General features: G+C 51.3%; 1 protein-coding gene across 1 annotated transcript in view; it reads left to right on the top strand.

Moving 5' to 3' along the window:
• TRPC7 (transient receptor potential cation channel subfamily C member 7) overlaps nt 1-14,043 on the top strand; it is a 186,413-nt gene extending 172,370 nt beyond the window's left edge. The window contains exons 9-12 of the mRNA XM_075542691.1: nt 3,190-3,411; nt 4,415-4,495; nt 12,078-12,153; nt 13,874-14,043. Of these exons, the coding sequence (XP_075398806.1) occupies nt 3,190-3,411; nt 4,415-4,495; nt 12,078-12,153; nt 13,874-14,043 (549 nt within the window). The remainder of the gene's footprint in view (nt 1-3,189; nt 3,412-4,414; nt 4,496-12,077; nt 12,154-13,873) is intronic.
• Nucleotides 14,044-16,889: the final 2,846 nt, after the last annotated feature.

Genomic DNA, 16,889 nt, shown 5'->3' with positions numbered 1-16,889 from the left:
TGCTGGCCAAGCCGGCTGCCCATTGTGCTGCCAACTGCTAGGTCAGTCGTTGAGAACCAGCAGCCTCTCTGAGGGAGGAAGGGGGGGCGTTCTACTCCCTGAAAGATTTACAGTCTGGGAAATCCACAAGGGCAGTTCTGCTCTCTCCTGTAGGGTCACTGTGAGTCAGCATTGACTCAATGGTACTGGGTGAGGGTTTTTATTATTATTATTATTATTATTATTATTAATATAGACCCTGGAACCATCCAAGGATCATCCAAGGGAAAATTTGGACACATTTAAAGATCCTAATGCAAGGCATAAATACACTACCAACCACAATGAAAACCACACCGCAGAAGACAAACTAGAAGACTGGGACCTTCTGAAAACACGACATTTACGGACATTAAAGTACTTTACCAAACGAGTAAAAAGAGAAAAATAGTTGGCAAAGATATGTCAGAGAAAGGGCTAATTCAAAGCACTACTAAACTACACCACCTCAATAAGAAAAATACAAATTACCCAATCAAAGATGAACATAAGACATGAATAGGCAAGTTACTAAAGATGACCTTTAAGTGGCCAACAATTATATGAAGAAATGCTAGCATCCATTAATCATAAAAGAAATATAAATTAAAACAGTAATAAGATACCACCTCACACAAACACTCTGAGCAAATTAAAAACGAAATAGTAACAGCTGGAGAAGAGGTGCAGGGACTGGAAAGCTCACACGTTGCTTGTGGGATTGCCGAACTGTGCAACCACTATGGTGCAGGCAAACTTCAATAGAGGCAAACATAAATACCTTATGATCCTGCCACCTTCTTCTTGGCATATACCCTAAAGAAATAAAGAAAATAACACAGACAGACATATGCACACTCATGTTCATTGCAACAATTTCTGCAATAGAGGAAACAGGGGAACAATCAGAACCTTTGTTTGTAAAGGAATGGATAAACCAACTCCGGGCCATACACACAATATAATATGATGCATCCTTAAAGACAGTGAGGAGTCTGTGAAAGATCTCATGACCTGGACAAAATCGGAGGCATTATGATTAGCAAAATTAGTCAATCTCATAAAGGTAAATATTTCATGACACTATTATCATTAAAGAAGAAAGAAACATGGCTTATATACCAAAAGAATGAAAGACCACAAGGAGGCCAGGCCCGAGGTGGGGAGGGTGAGATGGACAGGAAAGAGGGAGCCTGGGAAAAGGGGAAAAACAGGAACCACACATCCAGTGATGAGGTACTGTCACTTTTGGATGTGATGGGCAGTGCAGCCATATGATGGATGTTTTTCTTTGTGTTAAATGCCACAGATAAAATGGGGGGACATGAGTAAAATTTAAATGTAAAAAAGAAAAAGAGAAGGGTCAAATCCTAAAAATTCTCCAGATTCCTTACCCATCAGACCTCCATACCAGTCTGAGTGGCTATAAAAGGAGAAACAGCCAACGGGAAACTGACTTAGATTCTTTGATGACAAACAAGCTAGTTTCAAACAAACAAGCAAAGTGGTTGTGGAGGGACTGAGCGTCCGACACGGCTGAGCGTGCTTCGAGCATCAGCGACTTTAATCCTCACGCCCTGTGAAACCAGCATTAGGACCCCATTCCACACCGGACGGCACTCAGCCAGAGCAGCCAGTCACCTGCATGGTCACTTCGCTAGGCCTGAATGCAGACTTCGAGTTTGTGCTCTGACCATTACATACGATGCTTCCTCTCAAGGAGGGTCACTCTGTTACCCTTCTCTGTTTCCCCTGCTCTCACAAAGCATCCATCTGAAAGACCAATCTGTAATGTCTCTAATGAGACAGGCCAAGGGTCCACAGAGTCCCAACCACCGTAAATGGGACAACCGTGCGGGCTGTTTCTGACCTCCCCTCACCCAGGACGCCCTCGTGTGGGCCTCCTGCACAGCCACTGCCTGTGGGGTAAAGAAGCCCGCATTTATGGGGCGCGTGCTCAGTGCCAGTGGCTAACAAGGGAGGCAGTGTTGGCTCCATTGCACAGATGAGCAAACCCAAGGCCCTTGCCCAAGATCACACAGAGCTGAAACGGCCCTGCTGTCAAAGCCAGCGTGTGGAATGAGGCCTCAAACAGGTAGTAAAGAGCCTGTCTGTAGGGGGAAAAAACCAACATGCCCACTCCCTCTCAGGGGAGGGAGGGAGAGCAGGGCACGCACATTTGGCCACTGACACCGATTCAATCTAGGCCTTAAATTGAGCCGCAGAAGCCAGCTGGATGACCTCTTGCAAATAACAGTCAAGCCTTGTGCCCCTGCATTACCTAGGCTAGGTTTCCTACCATCTTCCCTGGCGGCACGCTGACCAATATGGTATGCCCTTCTAACTCTCCGATCCAGCATGGCAGCCCCTTGAGGATACTGAGCATGTCCAAGGGCGACGGTCTGTCCATGTAAAACATTAGTTGCCGTCACTTCAGTCCCAACTCCTGGTGGCTCCATGCATGCAGGGTTGGGCGGCTCCGTGAGGTTTTCAAGGCCACAACCTTGCAGATCCCCAGGCCTGTCTTCTGGGGTGCCTGCTTCCGGGTGGGTTCCTTTGGCGACCAGTCCAGCGAACAACAGTGTGTTCCACCCAGGGACTCCACTGAATACACGCCGAATGTGGAGAGCTTGGTCGTTTTGTCTTTCGATGTAAACTATCTCACAAATGGTTTATGAGGTTTCCATATTAAAATGACAACATCTTGGATATGTTGGATTAAATAAACAAACCCCGGAGGTTAACTTCATCCATGTCGTTTTCCTGCTTATCGTGTGACCGTGACTGCGAGCCACACTGTAGTGTCCTGGACAGAGTGCGCTGAGAGACTACGCCCTGATGCTGGGGTGGTTGGTGACTCGCTTAGCAGAGCTGGAGAAAGTTCATTGAGAGAAGAGTTCTCGCAGACGTGGCAGGTGGGGATTGTTGGTGAAAACTCCCATTGGAGACAACCAGAGGGGTGGCAGACACCCAGTGGGGCTCTTGGTGATGAATCCCAAAGAGTTAGGCTGAGAGGACTCAGGTGGTGGTAACAGGGACCAAATTCCTCAAAGCCTGCCGTCCATTGTGTCACTCACAAAGCCCCAATCAGCGTCCTGCTTAGATGTCCCCTCTCAGGATGTGTAGGCCTCGCTGGTTTGACAGTGTCTTACTGTTTGCCTTCTCCCACAGGAGGATGCAGACGTGGAGTGGAAATTTGCTCGAGCCAAGCTCTGGCTGTCTTACTTTGACGAAGGAAGAACTCTACCTGCTCCTTTTAATCTAGTGCCAAGTCCTAAATCATTTTATTATCTCATAATGAGAATCAAGATGTGCCTCATAAAACTTTGCAAATCTAAGACCAAAAGCTGTGAAAATGACCTTGAAATGGGCATGCTGAATTCCAAATTCAGGGTATGTGACCCGCAGCTCGTGGAATTCTCAACCTGCCTCATGCCGCCACCCTTTCATACAGTTCCTTGTGTTGTGGTGACCCCCAGCCATAAAATGATTGTCATTGCTACTTCAGAACTGTCATTTTGCCACTGTTAGGAATCAGGCGACCCCTGTGGAAGGGTCATTCGACCCCCAAAGGGGCAGCGACTCACAGGTTAAGAACCACTGGGTTAGAGAGTAACGAGAGTGGTGGGGGTGGTGGGAGGAGCGGGTCGGGTCGGGTCCTGTGCACTGGATTCGTATGAAGACCCTTAAGGCAAGGGCAGCCAGGGCCTGGAGGGGGCATGGGTCTTCCGAGTGTTCCAGACACCTGAGCAAAGGGAAGCCACCAGCAGAGGTGGCCCTCTCCCTGCAGCTCCTGGAGAGTCGTGCTGTTGGGGACTTAGCAGAAGGCCTCGCTGAGCCAGGAAGCCAGAGACAGGAACTCTTTGACTGGAATGACTTTTTCCAGAAAAGATCCCAGTCGCTTAGACAAAGGGGCCCTGCCCACAATCTCTCCCTTCTGCAGAGTTTCCAAGTTAGGTAGCATATTAAAACCTCAGAGTGCTAGAGGAAAGACACTTTTAAAATGATTTTTAAAAATAATACTATGTTTCCCAAACAAACTGAACAATAAAGTGCTACTTCTGCTAACATCCTCCGGAACTAGAGTTCCCAGGAGCCATGTTCTAGGAAGCCACGCAGCAATGGAAACATCAGGGTCCTCCCCAGTGTCCTCCTGGTAGAGGCCGCCTGCTAAGTGTTCACGTCCCCCCATGAAGGGATAAGCATGTGCATGGATGGATGGACTGGTGGATGGATGGATGGATGGATGGATGGATGGATGGATGGATGGATGGATGGATGGATGGATGGATGGATGGATGGACGGATGTGTGGATGGGTGCATGAATGGATAGATGATGGGTGGGTGGGTGGATGGATGGGGCATTGTTGTATTTGGTTTGTCGTGTTTTTCCAGAAGACTCGTTACCAGCCTGGCATGAGGAATTCTGAAAACCTGACAGCCAATAATACTTTCAGCAAGCCCACCAGGTATCAGGTAAGCACCCCTGTGCCAAGCCTGGCCAGGAGCCAGTTGTGTCTGGACATGGATCAGATGGCATGGTTGTGTGCTTCTCCCCAGATTAAGCTTCCTTCCTTCCTTCCTTCCTTCCTTCCTTCCTTCCTTCCTTCCTTCCTTCCTTCCTTCCTTCCTTCCTTCAGTAAAAACTTACTTAGCGCCCACTAAACACCAGGAGCTGTGCTAGCTATTGGAGATGCAGACAGAGTCCCTGTCTTGGAGTGCTGCCAGTCTGCTGAAGGAGACTGACAACAAACAAACAAACAAACAAACGCAGAGATAAAGCTATAACTCCAACTTGACAAAAATTACCAAGAAGGAAACAACAGACTGAAGAAGTAGAGAGAAAATAGAAATGTCGGCTTAGAGACAGTTATCAAAGAACACAACCTTAAGGAGAGGGCAGGTAAGCTAAGCCCTCTGGAGGTGAGGCAGTCACATGGAGATGAGGGGCACGGTGAGCAGGAGGAGGTGAGGCAGTCACATGGAGATGAGGGGCACGGTGAGCAGGAGGAGGTGAGGCAGTCACGTGGAGATGGGGGGCACAGTACTCCAGGCAGAGGCAAGACAACAGCCAAGGCCCCAGGAAGAAGCGTAGCCGGGCCGGCCGGTCAAGAGCGACTGGAAACCAGTGAGCAGGGAGGGTCGTGGGAGCTGAAGGCAGAGAGGAAGGCCGCGGGATCAGTCCAGGATCAGGATGTGGATTTTATTCTAAATTCTCTACTAGGGCAGTGGGGGGGGGGGGGTTACTGGGAGGGGGGTTGTTTGTGCATACTGAAGACCATTCTGGCTGCTGTAATGAGAACAGTGGGGGCAATAGTGGACGCAGGGAGACCAGTGAGGAAGATGAGCCGATCTGCCCGGTGCAGGGAGTGGTGGCTTGGATCTGGCAATGGGTAGGGCAGTCAAGAAAGCAGAGATTCAGTAGATGTTCAGGAAGCAGAGCCTACCTGACGTGGAAGTATGGTGGACTCCCAGATACCTGCCCTCAGCTTCTCACCCACCCACCCACTCTTCCCATCAAGTTGGTTATACCTCATAGTAACCCCACAGGGCAGAGAATAACTAACTGCCTCTACGGGTTTCCAAGACTGTAAGTCTTCCATGGTAGAAAATCTCATCTTGCTTCTGAGGAGCATTTGGGAGGTTGGAACGGCCGACCTTTCGGCTCTCAGCCCAGCACAGAGCCCACTCTCCCACCTGGGCTTCCGCTTATACGTGCACTGGAGGATCAATAGCCCTACGCCGCCAGGTGGGTATTACGGGTGCCCTCAGTGCACACGGGGTGTAGACTGAGCCCCTGCAAGCTTGTGTTTCATAAAGTAGAAGACCTGTTACTCTCAAAATCCTTACGTTGTCTCTGGAAATGAATGTCAAATCTCTGCATCCATTGAAATCCGCCAGTGAGCTGAATGGGAACTTCAGATGGTTGACAGAAAAGTGCAGGTCCTTCTTGTCCTGCCTTTCCCTTCTGAGGTGTCGATTTTCAGCTTGTCCTGAGAATTCCCTTGGGCCCAGGTGATGTGTCCATAGTGACACCTTCCCAAGGCAAGCAATTACAGACGCAGCATCTTTCAGACACGGGCTAATTGACTCTCAGTCTGTGTTTCAGAAGCCAGCTGTGCCGTTTGGAGGATTTAATTGTACAATTAAGAAGTGGCTCAGCCCTCAGAGCATTCATAGTTTTATATCAGATGACACAGACTGAAAATTGGCAATGAGGGGGAAAAAATCTTGTATTTCACCACACCAAATCGAGGCTGAGCAGTTGGACCAGCTTTGACCTTTTTTCACAAGGCAAGTCCTTCGGTGGGTGAAAGGATTTTTATTTCTCAGCTTCTCAGAGAGGATAGATTGTAGGTCACTGAGAAGACAGAAGCCCCTCACGGGCCAGACCCCAGTCGCCTCAGGGTTTTGCACAGAATTCGCTACTGAGATAAAGGAAGAGGGATTGTGTGAGAGGGTCCTGTGCCCGCAGTGAATTAATTCTTCATGAACATGCCCGTGTGCGGCACAGAACCCCGAGTGAGCCTGTGTCTGTCTTCCATCATCAGTGCTGAGTCCCTGCTGCCTGAAATCTTCCCCGGGAGTTGCCTGCTGTGATTGCGCAGACGGACATTTGCAGCTTCAAGGCCCCGATGACCTGGGAAAGCTTTGGTCACCTTGTATTTTGTGAATCCACTGAGGCCACTTGTTCAGATAGTAGCCACAGAAAAGAAGACAGAAAAAGTGGGCCCGTAGACATCAGAAATCACAGGCTGAGAGGGCAGCAAACGGGGGCCAGGGGGCTCCTGGCAAATGCACGTCTGCCCTTTGCTCGGCCTGGCGGGTCCCGTGTTGGCCTCTTGGGCCATCGTTGTCGCATGGCAAAGTAGAAATGAATCTTGAGATGACACTAGAGGACCGCGCTGGACACCAGCCCAGTTGCAATCTCACTCCTCTCGTCTGAAAGGTGTATTTAGCAGGTAGGGAACTGAGGCTCAGTGGACAAGTGATTTGCCTAAGGTTATGCATCTGGTGAAGCTCTGTCTGACTCAGTGTCCGGGCATTTCGCCACTATGCATCTTCCAAGTGTTGCATCGGAGCCTGCCTTCCTGCGTGTGGGAGTCACGAGGACGAGATGGGTCTGAGCCTTTCAGGCCTCAGGTGAGGGGGCAAGGAGAAGGCACCTCTACTCTCACCTGGCAGCAAGAGGTGAAGCAGGGGATGGCCTGGGGTAAAACTTCAACACTCTTGTTTTCTTAAACCTGCTGGTGGCCCTCCAAGGCACATTCTTTTCTCCCAGAACGATTCCCCAAAGTCCAGTGGACACGGGGTCCGGTTCACGCCCTCTCTTCCTTGCAGGCCCTGTCCAGAACCGGCATCTTCCTGAGTTCAGATGCCCCGGATCCTCCCATTGTCAGGCTCCTGAGGAAGTCTGTAGCACTCCCAGTAAGACAAAAACCCGATTGTTCACAAGCGGCTTTCCAGCTTGTTTCCTGGTTGTCTCCTCATTAGATCGACTTGATTGCTTCAACTCGGTGCCTTAGGTGTTTGTTTCAAGCTCCTTGTCAATCTGTCCGCTTGCTTTAGCGTGTTGTTGTCGAGAAAACACGCTCCGTCAGACTTCAGAGGCTCTCTGTGCTTTGCTTTTCTTCGATGCTGGGGTGTCTGAACTGCTGTCTTTCACAAAATTAGTTCCTTTCATCTGCAACTTTTTAGAAAATCTAATCTGGGCTGTGTGGAAGAGACTGCAATGCAACATTACCATGGCATTGGCGAGCCCCTCCTTTCAAGGGGCCGGGGACCTCTTCCAGGAGCCAGCGTGTCAAATAGGTGGGGTTCGCACAGACCCATCTACTGACTCTCAGGGAAGGAGGGGCATGTTCTTCGTGTACACACCTAACAAGCCATGTCCCCAATAAACTCTAAATCAAGGCACCGTTCATCCACGTGAGCCCCCAATGTTACGATGGTCTCTTCTCCAAAATTCCATAAATTGTTTTCTTTTTCATCTTCTAGTTGGTTTTTACTGGAGAAATAAATGGAAAGAGGATGGGTATTCTTGCAATGCTTATTACTTCTATTCTGATTTCTCATAAACCTCAATTTCTGTGTTCCTGAATGGCAACATTGCTTCCTTCTGGACCCCACTCTGTTGGCCATCTTCAGCATGCAGTATGCGTCCTCTTCCCGGTCTGCGTCCTTCACCCTCCTACCTGCAGTTAGAGTTGCCCCTTCCATAGAAAGTCTTGGGAAATGCTTTGTGTCTTCTCCCCAACCAGCAGCAGCCAGTGGTCATTCTGGCCCCTTAGAGACCCGGAGAGGGGGTGGAGAGGAAGTGATATGCATTCCTCACTGATTCTTCTTATCCATTGAGCATCTCTTCCCATTTGCTCAAGTATTCGTTCTGTTGCCTGAACCACGTCCCTAGATATCCTCGTTGCTCGCACTTGCTAAGTGCACAGGGGCAGGCCGGGACATATGAACTGAGGAACGTTTGCTACTTTCATGAAATGAAGAAACTGTGGGAGACCACACTGAGATATTTCAAAGACTTTCCACCACATAGTGAAGGAAGAGCTTTTGTTGTCCATCTTGTCTGGAACCGGATTTCCTCAGCACTCTGGGACATGTTCCAATCGTTTAAGCCTCTATGAAGACAAGACTGACATCTTGTTCTTGGAGATGTTGGGGTGTCTACCATGTGCACACCCAGGAGAGCTGGGTCCCCATCAGGACCAGGTCACCTCAAAGCAACTGCTAGGCCATCACACTGGTCTTCCTTAGGGTACATAGCACTTCCTTAGGGAGGGGAGGAGGAAGCTCAGCCAATTCTGCTTTGATATTAAATCACTAGCACCCTTGAGAGACTTAAATAAAAAAGCATTTCCTTTCTACCCTTTAAGCAGCAGATCTGCATAAACCTTAGCTCCCATGTTCCAGAGTAGGACAAGAGCATCCACGCCGATGGCGTATCTCCTCTCCTCCATGAAGTAACAGTGGGTGGCCCCACCCAGCCTGTGAAATCAAGCAGAGACTTCACCTGCCCTAGACCTCCATGCTTTTTAAAGGGGTAAATCGCTACCCAGAAGCAGCCATATCCCCTTTGACCAATGGGAGCCGGTTTCCTGAAAGGTCCTTCTCTAAAGCACCTTGTTCTTGGGCGTCTGCTGCAGCTTGGATGGACTCCCAGCTTTGGCTTCCATGGTGGTTCATTCCCTGAGCTCCACTTCCCCACTACGTGAACTTGGAGCAGCCGGCTCGCTCCAGCCTCCGGTGCCCTGTGGTGTAAATGGAGTCAATGGCTTACATTTCACCAGGCTGCTTGGAGGACTCAACGAAGTCTCTCTTTTTTGGTCAAAGAGGCTAACACAAGCCCCGCTCCATGGGAGCATTCAACATGCTCACTTCTTTACTTCCTTTTAAACCTTTCTCCTTTCATCCCGGAGGGCTGCTCTCCATGTAAGCCCTGTGAGCACACTCTCACTTACCCTGCTGCTAGGGAATGATTTAAAACAATCCCATTGTGTTGCATTTGGCCACATTGGCTAAACCAGGAGGCCTTGATTATTTATTATCGTAACTATGAAAGGATTTTCTACTCACAGAAGAGGGGACAGAGCACTTCTGGGCTCTATCTTAAAATTTTGTAACATAAATATAAAAGTCCTTCAATCGATGGACTGAGAAACTAAAGAAACCTCCATTATTGAGGTTTGCATTGGAAAGACACTGCATTCTTAACTAGACTCCCCTTAACCTGTGTCCGTCTGGAACTGCTGTAGCTGGGTTGTCTAATGAAACAAAACAGGTGATTCTCACATGTGTGTAAGAAATAACTTCCTATCAAGGAGTCGTTTGATATCACGGCTCCAGCCCAGCCCAGCCCACCTCAAGTCCATGAGTCTGATGCTAGCTGGAGCCCTCTGCAGACTCACGCAGCTGCAGGCCGGTAACACAGAATGGTGGAGCAGGGCGGAGGGAGGTCACAGGTGCAGGACTTGTACATCCAAGGTCGATGGGAAGACAGCAAGTGAGTGCTCCCAGAGCCAGGTGGCTCACCTGGGGCCACCTCTGGAGGCAGACAGAGTCCCAGCAAGGAGGAAGGCAATGGACTGAGAGAGAGAGAGAGAGAGAGAGAGAGAGAGAGAGAGAGAGAGAGAGAGAGAGAGAGACGTTCCCAGTTTCTCCTTATAGAAAGGGCAAGAGAAACCTCTAGGGTACCACCTGGTTGGTAGTCCGTCTGCACCCGTCTCTGCAGAGGTAGCATCAAGTTGCCATAAGACCTAACCACCACAGCAAGTCTGTAGAGGAAGAGGCGTTCTAAATGTCTGAGTAAGAATAGCAGATACTTGGACAATTGGGTTGATTGTGTTGTGTGTGTTTCCCCCCACCCCCCACCCCATGCATCTAAGTACATGGTTTTGCATCTTGTTTTTCCCATCTGAAGGGAAACCCACATTCCCGAGTGCCATAGCAATATACCTACTGCTGCAAGTTAGCTAACCTGTTTTCGTGACTAGAAGGACATTGATGAGAAGCCTAGCTCGGCAGCGTAGGCACCAATATGATAAAACCTGGGTCTCTCTGAGAAGCAGCAACATGAAGACGTGCTGATTAGCTCTTCAGCCTGAAATTGAATCATGACGCGAGCGATAGGACCATCTGGGCCACGGGCCTGAGGGCTGAGGCTGGGGTGGCCCTAGCCTTGAATAATGGACTCGGGGGCTCACTTTGTCATTTTTTTAATTGAAAACTTAGAATCACAGAGTCGGGGGCTCCTTCCTCGGCAAGATCTCCACTGCTGAAGGCACCATTTAGTGACCATAGCGAGTTCAATCCTCCAGCAGTTTACCTCCCTCTTACTTGCGGAAAGCTTGTTGTGGGAGCCTGTACTTAGACGTCACACAGCATAGCCTGGGACATCAGCTCCCTGTGGGTTTCTTCCATCTGGGGAAGGCTGCCTCCATACTGCCTGTCCTCAGGTCTGAGCAGGTAAGACACAGGATGAACCAGGGCCAAGGGGATCCCCCCTTCTTTACCCTGCCGCTCATCTCTTACAAGATGCATAAGTCTGGGTGCCAGACTATTTATAAACCCAGTGATTTCTCGGGAACCCTGGAACGAGTACTGGCAGCATGTAAAGTTCACCTCCTGCAGTCTTCTTTACACTTGGCTCTATTCTCGGGGCCTCCTAAGTGCTTGTTCATGCCCTATTTATGTAGAGAATACAGGATCTGCAGAATAGCGCACCATGAAGGCCCACTCCTCCTCCTCCAGGGGGAGTGGCAGGACAGGGGCAGGCATGTGGGATGTCCTGGGAAGTGGTGTCTCAGCAAAGCCTCCCGAGGCCTGGCTATATCTGTTCCTGCGTCTGGTCGGAATTTTCCACGCCTAGAGCTGATCTAGGCTGATCTACCAACTCCATAAATCTCCTTTCCCAAACAGCACACTTCTCCCTGTCTTCCCAGGGCCTGCAGGTTCATGTGGCTGTTAAGCATCCTCCAAGACTCCTTGCTGATCACACCAGTTCTTGAAATGTTGTCGTTAGGTACCACTGAGTCAGCTCCGACCCACAGGGACCCTGTGCACCACAGAACGAAACACTGCCCTGGTCCAGAGCCCGCTTCACAATTGTTCTTCTGCCTGAGCCCATTGTCGCAGCCCCCATGCCAATTCATCCCCCCGAGGGCCTTCCTACTTTTCCTGAAATAAAGAATTTCAGAGCAGAGGTCCAGAAAGGAGCACGTGACTGGCCATGGTCACAAAAGAGGGCAGAGGAGATCCAAGCGTGGGGGCCTTCACCAGAGCCTGCCCACCCGAAGTGCTTCTCTCTCCTGGACTTCCGTCCTCTCCTGGAGAGGTGCCCTGTTCTTAGTCAAGTGGTTACCCAACCCCGGGAGAAAGGAGTTCAACAGAGAGGCCAGCCCAGGTTCCCACTAGCAGGGAATCCCTAAAAAGACGTGGCAAGATCCCCATGCGAATCAAGCCCTCTGGAGGGGTGGTCATGTCGATCCCCGGGGTGGCAGGCTGCTCTGTGATGGGTCAGGTGGTTTGATCACTTGTGTTCACATTTCAGAAAATCATGAAACGGCTCATAAAGAGATATGTCCTGAAGGCCCAGGTGGATAGAGAAAATGATGAAGTTAACGAAGGTAAGTGATCGTATTTGATGCTTGCTGCTGCCAGAACCAAGTACCATGAATTTGGGGCCCGAGCACAGGTTCTCTCAGTGTTATAGGCCAGGCGTCCTGAATAGACCATTGTTGCTGAAGCTGTGTATCCGTGAGCTGATTCTGACTTACGGCGAAGTTCTATGGCAGACTAGAACTGCCCCCTAGGATCACTTCAGCTGCCATCTTTACAGGGGACAGAGCGCTGCGCTGAAATCAAGGTGACACTAGGATAGTGTCTCTTTCTAGTGGCTGTTGGGGAGAATGTTTCCAGGCTCGCTCGCATGGTTGACAGAATTCAGTTCCATGCAACTGTAGGGCTGAAGTTCCCATTTCCTTGCTATTTCTCAGCTGGGGCTGCCGTAGCTCCTGGCGGTCTCCTCTGGCTGAGACACCTGGCCCCCTACATCCCAGAGCCAGCAGCAGGACCTGTGCCCTTCTCGCCCTGCCGGGTCTCCCCTCCCTTCTGTCCTTGCTCCCCTCTGGTCCATTCTTCAGACCTCATCTGATTAGTCGCTCTACCGGACACTTGGCGACCTCCTTCATTCCATTTCCCATGTTCACAGGCAGAAAAGCAGGGACTCCAACACAAACATCATTGGCAGGAGTGAGGGGCATGCTCTGCCTGGCCTGCAGGGTGCACATCCACAATGACCAAGAAGACCCCGCTGACAGGGGTGGGGAGTGCTCCACCCCTTCTGGGGTCTCGGGCATAAAACTGCCAGGCAATATGCCAGTCAGCCTCAACCAGTGTGTGCCTGTGATCGAAATGGACGTGGTCACGGAAGAACATAGAGCTATATCCCTTTAGACCACTAGAGTTACACTGTGAAGCTGAGAGTTGGTGAAGTGCTTGATTTTAAAGAGGCAGTGGGAGGGGTGCAGAGGACAGGAGGGAGATGATGCACTTACAGTGCTGACTGAACTGTATCTTTAAGACTCTTGCCTGTGCATGTAAATTTTTATTCTTTAAAAATCACCATAGAGAGCGTGTCTGCAGGCAGCATAGTCTCACTTGGGACCAGTACAGCGTCTGTAACATTAGGAGACCACCTTTCCATTCCCCTTTGTGGTCAATAAAGAGATGCCCACAGCCCAGGCCCACGTGGCTTTCAAACCCCATGGTCGGACTGTGGAAGCCAAAGATGCCAAGTCCCCCACTGGGGGTGTCTTGTTCCTGAAGGAGGCGGCGGCAGGCACTGTGGCAGCTTGTCTGGCGGAGCCGGTGTGGCTGGCCTGGCCTACAGGCCTCCTGCGGCCGCTGCTTGCTCACCCCGTGCAAGGCCTCTCAGTCAGCCCAGCACGGCGACGGCGGGAGCCAGTCTCCCCTTCCCACGCTGCAAGTGTCTTTTCTCTGTAAACAAGAGCAGAGCAAATGAGGCCGCAGCAGGAAAATAAAACTTCCTACTCACTAATCTGCCTTTCCGAGCTCTGAGACCAGCACTGGCTCCTCATTATAGGAAAGAGGAACCTGACCTTGACTCCTTCATCAGTCCAAGACCCATAGTGGAAAGGTTTGCCAGGAATAGGGGGAAAGGCTTATTGGAGGGGGGAGAGAGGGAGGAGTCCTCTAGTGGTGTAAACAGTACTGAGGTCAACAGAGAAGGGACAGCCCCTCGCCTGCACCCCTGGTGGAGGCACCCCACGTGCACTTAGGGTGAGCCCCTTCCACGTGCTCACCATGGCCCTTCTGCCCTTGCAGGTGAACTGAAGGAGATCAAGCAGGACATCTCCAGCCTACGCTACGAGCTTCTTGAGGAGAAATCGCAAGCGACCGGGGAGCTGGCAGACCTGATCCAACAGCTCAGTGAGAAGTTTGGAAAGAACTTAAACAGAGACCACGTGAGGGTGAACAAGGGCAAGGACATCTAAGGGTCCACGTGGGCATCTGTGACTTCTACCAGCATTCCAAGGCCAGGCCGGACCCCTGGCCACCAGCTCCGGCCGGGAGGGGACCCCAGGCCCACTCCTCTGGGCCGTGAAGAGGATTCACTGGCTCACTGCCGGGCAGCAGATGGTGTCTCCAGCCCAGTGGCCTGCCTGGCCCAGAAGGGTGGTGACTGCAGGTTGTTTGGTAAGCGATGTCAGCACCGGAGGAGGGGAGATCTCCGGCCACAGTGGAGAGCCTTGCCTGTGGCCAGGCCAGGCAACGGCCGTCTCATCTCGGATGCACACATGGGCCTGCTCGTTGCCCGTGGGTGGGGCCGCAGCTGTTTCCCGGGAGACAAACACCTCATGCCACCAGCCCCTTTCTCACTCCCTCCCACCCCCTCCCACACACGTGGACTCGGACCATCCAAACAGAACCGGGAGGTGACCTGTGATCTATTCTTAAGTGCCAGATGAGAACACAGATAGCCTATTAGCAACATAGTTCTATTTGTTTATATCAAAAACAAAACAAAAAAAAGTTTCAAACTCTTCAATCAAACATTGTACTGTAGGTAGGACTGTTTAGAGAACAAATCCAAATGATGTATTTTTACCTTTATTAAGATTATCTTGTATTGACTATTTTTACCTAAAATGGAAAAAAGATAATAAAATTACCTCATACTACTTTGGGGAAGTGCTGCCAGAGGCCATCCCTGCATCTGGGTGGGAGGGGGTGGGGTGAGGCCCAGGTACCACAAAACCAGGGGGCTCTGGGAGAGGGGACTTGTGAAGGGGGCAGGGCCTCACCCACCCAGAGTGGACCAGGAACCCGAAAGGCTGTTGGCACCAGTCTCAACTCCGTGCCCCTCTTCCCCAGATCCAAGGCAAAGCAAGTGGTGAGGTGAGGGAAGTGGAGGCTTGTCTCTCAACTTTTCCCTGTGGGGCAAACAGCCTCAGGATAGTCCCGCGGAGCAGCTGGTGGGTCTGAACGCCCCCTCCCTCCCCAACTTGGGGCTAGCGGTCCAACCATCCTCCCCCCTCCCCCCCCCAGCAGCATCTCTTCTCTGTGGGAGGGGCCAGATGTGAGGAGAGGGAACTGCCACCAGAGGGCGGTCCAGCCCCAAACAATGCCCATTCGGAGCCAGCTCCACTGAGGTGCCACTGGGCCCAAGGACTGGTGCTGATGGCAGCTCACGGGGCAGAGGGCGCCATCCTGTCAGGCGCTGTGCCAAGGGCTGCTGACTCCTCTCAGGCGTCCATAAGGAGGACCAGTCACAAGTTCAAACACCTCCCAAGGGTCCTCACAGGACGCAGAAAGCAAATCGGATTCAAAGACAAGGGTGATCTACATATGTACGCAGAGACCCTTGGGCGCATGCAGACACATGGGCGAATGCAGACACATGGGCGCATGCAGAGACACATGGGTGCGTGCAGAGGGGCTGGTGTGTCAAGATTCTCAGGATAAGTCAGCAAGCACTGCCGCTAGGCTGCCAGTTTGTACATGTCCCGGTTTATTCCAAACAAAATGGGTTCAAACATGCCTCTGCCCTCAGTGGACAGCTGGAGACAGGTTCTCTTAGGGAGATACTTGTCTCAGCCTCCTTAGGGTGTCTTCAAAGACTAAAGGGGCAGCAATCAGCGGCTTCCAAGGTGATCTGCTCTGCTGGGCCCGCTGAATGCAGGGCATGGAGGTCGGCACCTGGTGTGCCGGGTTCCAGGGGCATCATCTCGGCAAGTCTTCCCAAAGGACACAGGCAATCCCACGTGCCTGCTGTGTGAAGATGCTTCCGGAAAGTGAGCAGCCGCACTGGTGAGAGGGACCAGGTGAGCGGGCTGAGGAACAGCAGAGGGTAGGCGGGGCTATGGGAATTTCTTTGGGCAGCCTTCTTTTTGTTTCCCAAACGCAAAGAACATGGAACAAGAAGACAATCCGAGGCCCTTGTGGGTGCCCAAACTGCCATGTGGCTGTATTACAAATCAGAGAGGACCGAATTCTTCCGGGAAGGGTAGCGAGATGGAAATGCCACCCTCCGATGCCGACAGACCTGGATGGAGGCGATGCCGAGAAACCAAGAGCTGTGCATTGGGATATATTTATTTGTTCATCCAGGTGTCTCTGATTCTGTAGCAATGCTTTCTGTCTTCCCTTCATATAGCCCCGTGGGCATGTTTTATCTCCACTGTGAGAAAAAAAAAAAACCACAGGTCAAATTGGTGATCATAGAAGTTGCTGTCAACACTGAGCAGGTTGGAGGCGCTGTGACAAACTGGATAGCCAGGCCCTATCTAGTGCGGACCGCTGATAGCCCAGCCAGTCGTTGCCACCATCAGGAATACAGGTCTACTTTTGTCAAATCGTCCTAGTTAATAAAAAGTTGAGCAACGAAAGAAGATGCTCCTGAGATGAAGGTCCACGCCTGAGTCTTCAAAGCCCAATGTGGGCACCACCTCCCAGGCCCCAGGTGGGCTGAGTGCACCCCAGCTGGGCAGGAGGGCCCAATCACTGTGTGCGCCGGATGATTGGCATCACTGAGTCCCGCAGAAGGCAAGCAACATGGGCTGGCTGCCCATACCTTACAAAGCGAAGCAAGCCTTAAAATACGAACCTGCAGCCCCTGAAAGGGTCCAGCTGATCGTGTCCTTGTCCTGGGCACCGTGCACTGGTCAGACAAGACACCTGTGGCTTTCCTCAAACACTCGTCTACATCCGTGTTTCCTGGGACCCTGGCCAAGGACAGGGCCGAGGCACACGTGTGGCCAGAGGGCTCTTGTTCAAGCCTGGACGCTGAACTGGGAGCCTGAAGAGCCCTGGATCCACCCAGGAGACCGCTCTCCTGAAC

The sequence above is a fragment of the Tenrec ecaudatus genome, chromosome 2, assembly GCF_050624435.1.
Source record: "Tenrec ecaudatus isolate mTenEca1 chromosome 2, mTenEca1.hap1, whole genome shotgun sequence".
NCBI lineage: Eukaryota > Metazoa > Chordata > Mammalia > Afrosoricida > Tenrecidae > Tenrec > Tenrec ecaudatus.
Note: the sequence above shows the minus strand (reverse complement) of the source record. Positions and strands in the feature narration are given on the sequence as shown.